Here is a 7,634-nt window from a genome sequence, read left to right as displayed (position 1 = left end):
AGACAAAAGAAGAAAAGCAACAAGACACAACAATCAAACACTGATCAGGTCAATGTGGCTGGTGACTGCTCATCAGAGACGTAGAGCTCCAGGGCCAGGGCAACCTGCAGAAAGGTACAGGGAGAGAGAGAGGACACACTACAGGAGAGAGGAGACACAAAGTTAGTAATGTGTACTGTGCTACGAAGCACCACTGTTGTTAAAGTCACATCAGTGAGCCTTCATTATCACAACCACATGAAATACTCAGTGGAGCACCACACATGTTAATCTGCTGCTAAAAATAGTCTCCAACAAATGCACCATTTCCTCCCGTTCATTTGTTTAAAAACTACAGGGCCCAGCTGTTTCGGAAATTAGAGACAGTTTTTAAAGAAAATGAAACTATACTTGTGAAGTGTTCTTAAAAATTTGTCTTTAGTCGACTTGGAGCTGAGAGACAGGATGTCAGAAAGTGAAACTAATATTTGTACTTTTCAGTTGCCCCTTCCCCCCCCTGCAAATGAAATCACACAGATTACACAGTAGGATTAGTTCAAACCAAATCCCCACATATCACACTCACCTTAATCCTGCTTCTATAGATGAAATAATCACAGTTGAGGTGATATAGTCCAGATATAATCTGTCTGTAATCCAAGAATTATCTTCATCATCAACATCAACAGCCTTATTTTCACCTGATATCATTATAAACACTAACATCAAACTCTGCATAAATATACAGATGGGGATTAAAAGTGATAACAAGTCACTTTTTAAATAACATTTTTATCTTAAAAAGAGAAATTAGGATTCATAAGCAACAAAATGTGCTAAAAAAATTAGTTTAGCATTTTAGGAAGCTTATTCTTAACCTTTACAGAGAAGCTCTATAGGCTTCCTGTCTAGTGGCTGGAATTAGCCTAGCTTAGCATAAAGACTGGAAGCAAGGGGGCAGTTGTGGTTGTAGGGAGAGTTATGGGTTGTAACTATTTCTCCACAAACAACAGCTGGATCTTAGAATAATGTCGTCACTTTAAGGTTGGCAGATGTCTCCATGAACAGATAAACTATTGCCCACAAAGTCAATTCTAGAAAGGAACGTTTTAGTTTTTTAGCTAGGCTACCCAGCTAACACACAGACATGGGTTTGATGTTAACTGTCTTCTATGTTACATTCTATTGTTGTAGACATGCTAATCAGGTGTGTTTATCACCTGTTTTATGTATTATTTCATTTAGCATTTTCTCAAAACCAAGAAATGATATGGCTCAAATGAAAGGATTGTTTTAAACAGGGAGTCTTTGTTTTCAGGTTAAAAAGAATATGATGTATTTTTGTGTGTGTGTCCATGTAGGAGAGAAGGGATTATTTCTTTGTGTGCTCCGGACCTTCACATTCCTTCTCTCTGCATGCAACCACAGCTTACAGGCCTACCAGCCCGACACATGGGAAAAAGCCTTGGTCAGTCATTTCCTTTCATAGTAAAACGCTTACAGGCAGGCCAGAGGGGCCTGCGGTGTTTCTAGGCCATGCAGTGACCTGGTGGCTTTGGCACGGGCCGACTCTGATGACGAGAGGCTTTCTATTGTGCTGTGAGCCTCAACGCTTGGCCTTTGCCAGTGTATAAAGGCTTGGGTTGAGTGCTGAAGGGTCCAGCACAGGCCAGCCTCCCTCACACGGCACTGCGAGCTATACTAACGCAGGTAAGGGCACACAGACGCAGACATGCACACCAGAACATCCACCATAGCACAGAGGGACAACCACACATCATCCAGAGCCAGGACCCACTCCCTGCCCACCACACCCAGGCAAATCACTCTCAGTCTGCAGGAAACCCAAGCAGAAGTCCAGCACCCAAATAAGCCTCCCACACAAAAAGAAAATCCCAAACCCATACCCACCCCTCTGATAACGTTGACACCTCAACTGGGCCTCACTGAAACATACATTTCTACTTCACTTCTCCATGCCTTTCACTTCCTCCTCTGCGATCCTGTCACTTCCATTTACACCTCTATTTATGTTCACCCCCTTGTCTTCCTCACTTCTCAACCAGACTCTCCTGAAGCCCCCATTATGTCTCAGACCACCAAGTCCACCTCCAGCCAGGGCACCGATGCCAAGGACAAGGGAGCCCCTGCTCCAGCTGCCTCCAGCAAGGCCACCAAGCCCGGCGACCCTGGCATGGGATCCTACAGAGTGAGTCACTGCAGTGTTACACTTTTGTAGAAACAGTCTGTACCATGCTGGTTGACCCAAAGTACAAAGCAACACATTCACCAACATATTCCAGATAGTTTTATTTGAGATTTCTGATGCCACTACATTCACTGAAGGTGAATGGCATTTTATTGTGGTGCTAAAAAGGTTTAGAAAAATGACATCTGCAAAACTCTATCCAGAGACCTGGTTAAAGTAGTGAAACAACAAAGATATTGTTTTCGCTGTGGCAAAGTGCTGTTGAGTTTTGCAGATGCCAAATAATAAGATTATTTTCCTGGTGTTGCAGAGGCATCATGATTACTGTGGGAGCCCTCTAAGAGGAAGATCATTTCTGATTAGCTTATGACTGAAAATTAAAACTGCTGGGACAAATGAAGGATATGACATGTGTTGTTCTACTTGCTGGTCTAACTTCCTGTCTCTGTACAGATCATGCTGTTCGACCAGGAGAATTTCCAGGGCAGAAGGACTGAGGTCCAGAATGAGTGCATGAATGTGTGTGACCGTGGTATGGATAGAGTGCGTAGTATCATTGTGGAGTGCGGCCCGTAAGTGAACACCCATCCACACACACCTGACTGGCCCAACCACAGTTGTGTATGCTCTCTGTTTACAAGCATTTCATTGCTGTGTTTCCTCTAATTCTTCTCTTTTGCCCCCTCCACCTGTGTGCCCCCACCCCTACTGCCTGGTGGCACCGCTTCTCCAGCTTTGTTGCCTTTGAGCAGAGCAACTTCCGTGGGGAGATGTTCATCCTGGAGAAGGGAGAGTATCCTCGCTGGGATACGTGGAGCAACTCCTACCGCAGCGACTGCCTCATGTCCCTCAGGCCCATCCGCATGGTCGGTGTATTATATTAATGTTTGTTATAATGGACTGAATCGGCTTCCTTTACTTCAGAAGACATTCTAAGCAAAGCGGTGTGGTGGAAGGCGTGAAATTTAATATAAATAATCGTACAAACAACAAACAAGACTAAAAGCTTCTCACCATGCTAGTGATGCCAGCTCAGATAAAATTAACACATGAAATTTAAACTTGTGATGAAAATGAGGCTATCTAGAGCAATAAACTAATGATTATTTCCTTGATTAATGACTTTAATTCTAGTGACATTTATTACATTGTAATTTCTCAGAGGCCAGTGTGTCATACTTCAAATCCTGGTTTTGTCTGATCAACAGTCCAGAACAACAACGGAGCAACACTGCCACCCTCAGATCCACAGTGTGATTACAAAAATAACAGGAATACAACAAATGAACATGTAGATAGTGTGACATGGAGACCATGTGTTTACTTCCTCGTGCCTCATTTGCCCTGTGCAGGACAGCACGGAGCACAAGATCTGTCTGTATGAGCTCTCCGACTTCAAGGGCAACAAGATGGAGATCCAGGAGGACGATGTGCCCACACTCTGGGCGCACGGCTTCTGCGACAGAGTGGGCAGCGTGAGGGTGCCAGGAGGAACGTGAGTAGACACAAACACACATGTACTGAGTGAGGTTTCAAAATGAATGACTTCAGTGGAGGATCAAGATTTATAGCCCTGTTTTTATAAACTACATGCCAATAAGACAAGGCTCTGACATACAGCCTGGGAGCAAATCTGCATTCTCATTCTCCATATCTAACCAAAGTGGAGGCTCTGTGCTACAGATATTGATTTAGAAATAGCTCTGGAGAAGGCCACAGGCCTCCAGCATTACACTACAATGTAGCTGTTCATAAAAGCAGGATGGCATGTCATCACAAGTCTTAAAGCTGACTGTGTGGGGTGCTTGTTGGCAAATACATATTTTTAACCAGGAATTTTTCTCACTATGGCTTCCAAGTCTCTGAATGAAATGCACATCTATTTACGAGGGCCACCCCACCTCGAGCCCCCAGCTCCAACTCTACTGGATGGTTGAACAGTGGCTCCCAGAGCAGCCCTAATATCTCTATGGGACCCCTGGAACCTCCTAATCCTAATACCTCATATAAGAACCCCTAAAGCTTTCTTAATTCCTCAGTGAACATTAAACATCCTCAGTGACCACTAAAACCTCTTTAGTGGCCCCCCTAGAATCTGCCAAAGGACATCTAGAGGCTTTTTAAGGATGTTCTGAAGCTCCTCATTAACACAAAGCCTCTTGAAATACTCTTAAATGATCACCATTAGACCTCTAGAATCCTCCTAAAGGACTTCTACAACCTCCTAAAGGACCTAGAGCCACTTAAAATACTACCTGAACTTCAAAGACCTTTTCAATCAATTTTACACCTCACAAAAAACCCCTGCAGCCTCTTCAATGACCACCAAACTTTGTTGAGGCCTTTAGGGACCACATGTCCCTCCTCTTAAAAAACCTTATAAGGATCCTAGAACCTCTTCAATCATCACCAGGACCTCTGGCATAAAGGACCTAGTCTCTATTCAATTTAGAATAATGTGAAAAGAATAAAGTAATCACATTTAAAGGGATACTACTTCATACCAAACATATCACTGCATAAACAAAGCAATAGAAAAGGGTTTAAAAATTTCAATTGTAATACAAATACAAGCTACACAACAGGGATATTAAAGTGCTAATGAAACTCCATCCTCGCCCTCTCTGTGTCTCCATCAGGTGGGTGGGTTACCAGTACCCTGGATACAGAGGCTACCAGTACCTGTTTGAGTGCGGTGACTACAGACACTACAACGACTTCTCCGCCTTCCAGCCCCAGATCCAGTCCATGCGTCGTATCAGGGACAAGCAGTTCCACCAGAGAGGATGCTTCACCTTCACCTCCACCAGCAAGTGAATGACACCTGCTGGCTGGGTGGTGCTGTTGTAGCCACGCAGGCCCCTCAGCTTTTTATTTCTCCAAACGCCCCCTTTCTCCATTCCGATCCTAAACTTCCACCATCGTGGCTCTAGAACAGAGGAAAGACAGAATGAGAGCAAACATGCTGGACAGCCTTAACTGACATTTTATGGTGCTGAAAAATAAATGTGAAAAACCTAAAACCTCCCTGGCTGGAAAACCTTTATTCCTTCTACAGAAAAGCCATCTAATGCTCAGATAATATCGGTGTTTAGGTGGTTTGCTTTGACTTTTTTTTTCATTTTTATCCCCTAAAGCAGACTGATCAGTAAAACCGAGGGGCCTACGTGTATGTTGTACATGCTATTTTTTCAATAACCTTGTGTATGATAAAACTGTCTTTGTAGCATTTGTAAGTTTTTTTTTTTTACCTAAAACAATTACACAGTAACCTACAATGTACCATAATACCTATATTTTTGTATAGGGGAATGCAAATATCATCTGAGATATTGTCAACGCAGCATTATGAAGTCACTGTAAGTTAAAATATGAATAGTTTGGACATATCATATAGTATAAAGTTTTGGGGAGCCAAATATTGCAATCCCTACTATTTGACATCTACTGTATAAACAGTATAATTTAACACATTACAATGCAGTTATACGCAGATATTCTTTATCATGGGTGTTTATTAAAGTACATTATTTTCAACAATTACAACTTTTCCTGTGAAGACCTATTTTTCATTATTACAACTGTGTTTTACCACATTGTCATTTATTATCTGTTTATATGCCAGCATCCAATTATGGATATTTCACAGGAGGATTTAAAGTTTTTAACAAATATATCAATAAGCACTTAAAATTGAAACACTTATGTCTGCTTACAGCCACAATATAGTGTGTTACACTATGCATACAGTAAACCTATATAAACCTATGTTTAAATGAACACATGCAAGTCGTGACAGAAATCTGATTTCCGTCATTTGAATCTATTAACCCTGGATATTTGATCAATACCAATAAAATACTAGAACAAAAATATTAGTTTTGAGAGAAAGGCAAAGTAAAACTATTACTGAAACACGTTTGGGTCCTCACAATTTTTACGACGCTCATGAACGTGTTCTGCTATGCCGCCTCGCAATTCCTACAATGCCGACAGCACGTAAAGGCAGCAGCGTGCTTCACGACACCAGAGATCAAATCCATCATTGCAGCGCTGCACGTCAAACCCTGTGGTCCAACCATGGCTGCACTTTTCAAAGCAAGGAAAGGTGGGTGCAAGACAAGGAAAAGGTCAGAACAATTGCAGAGGGTGATATGAAGCATTACTTGCTCGTGGAAGACCATGCTAACCTTATTTTACCTAAATATGTGCACCGGAGTGATGCCAGAGCAATAGTTAGCTTAGTGCGCTACGTAACCACTACATTGCCCGGGAAACGTTAAATCTGCTGATCTCATTTATAACAGTAAATGACAACCAGGCAGCAAAAAATCAAAGTGTCTGCCATCTTAAGTCAATGACATGAGAAATGTGGTGGCAGTTAAAATCTAAACATATTTCTTACTGTTAGCTCCTCTGCTAAATTAGCTTTTAAACTAGTCGGCTAGCTGCGATCGATAACTAATATAAATTGTTACAAATTTATTTTCAGTGAGGGACATTGGTTCAGCTCGTTCCGGGATAGTTCAAGCCCTACCCTTGTTTCTCTGAGGGCTTTAATCTCTCAGACTGAGGTGAACGGGAGAGATGTGGGTGAGGACGAACTTTCCCCTAAATAACGTCAAGCTAACGAGGGAGCCGGTGCTGCGTTCACTGACAGGAGAAATTTGATGCCAAGTGCAGTGCAGGCTAAAGACAACAGCATGACCCCCAGGAAGGTCATACAACTAAATGTGGCATGGCGACGATGATCATCAAACATAATCACAGAGATCTTTCATTCGCTGTAGCGCTGAGGCAACTGTTTTAATAATAAAGGTTTTAGTCACTTTCTAAGCAAAACTAGCTGGTTCCAGCTTTTCAGATGCAAGAGAGGAAACTAGATAATCATGGACTTTGGACTGTTGCTCAGAAAGAACAAACATTTTAACATGTCACCTTGGGCTGTGGGAAATTGTAACAGGCATTTTACAGCCAGAAGTTAATAATAAAAACAATTCTAATAATTATTGTGAATGAAGTGTCTAGCGCTATTTAAAATTGATTTGATTTTGATTTGATTTATTCTTTCAAACATGTAACGACAGTCAATATGTCAACACACATAATTTCACACATATCCACAAATGCATTATCAATGTGCTTATACCTAGTACATGCTTGAATGGAGTAGGAAGAAGTCAGACTTATCCAGTCCTACCCCATGACATCATCTTACCATCATTGGTTTGCAAGCAATAAATGATTCACTTCTACACACACACATATTATACTAGAAAAAGAATATAACAGTGTTAACATTCTTACATCACACAAGTGATATACTAAAGAATAGTTACAAAATATACACCACACCCACAATTGTCCACGTAGTTAATCATTAAGCCTGTTCTTGCCCATATCTTGATTGACACATACCTTTATATTTACGTTTAACCTCGTCAAT

General features: G+C 41.6%; 2 protein-coding genes across 3 annotated transcripts in view; both read left to right on the top strand.

The window, feature by feature from the left end:
- Positions 1-951: 951 nt before the first annotated feature.
- On the top strand, positions 952-5,712 carry crybb1 (crystallin, beta B1). Of its 2 annotated transcripts, XM_020625137.1 has the most exons (6): positions 952-1,689; positions 2,046-2,188; positions 2,642-2,760; positions 2,922-3,054; positions 3,541-3,683; positions 4,828-5,712. In XM_020625137.1, the coding sequence occupies exons 2-6, from the start codon at positions 2,066-2,068 to the stop codon at positions 5,003-5,005; spliced, it is 696 nt and encodes a 231-aa protein (XP_020480793.1). In that variant the 5' UTR covers positions 952-1,689; positions 2,046-2,065; the 3' UTR covers positions 5,006-5,712. The 2 variants fall into 2 exon arrangements, with proteins under 2 accessions (XP_020480793.1, XP_020480792.1); XM_020625136.1 differs by having other exon boundaries at positions 952-2,188; positions 4,828-5,018.
- A 414-nt stretch (positions 5,713-6,126) lies between these two features.
- Positions 6,127-7,634, top strand: part of acads (acyl-CoA dehydrogenase short chain) — a 7,327-nt gene continuing 5,819 nt past the window's right edge. The window contains exon 1 of the mRNA XM_020625135.1: positions 6,127-6,296. Within this exon, the coding sequence (XP_020480791.1) occupies positions 6,137-6,296 (160 nt within the window). The 5' untranslated portion in view covers positions 6,127-6,136. The remainder of the gene's footprint in view (positions 6,297-7,634) is intronic.

The sequence above is a fragment of the Monopterus albus genome, unplaced genomic scaffold (genome assembly GCF_001952655.1).
Source record: "Monopterus albus unplaced genomic scaffold, M_albus_1.0 scaffold346.1, whole genome shotgun sequence".
NCBI lineage: Eukaryota > Metazoa > Chordata > Actinopteri > Synbranchiformes > Synbranchidae > Monopterus > Monopterus albus.
This window is presented reverse-complemented; position numbering and strand designations above follow the sequence as displayed.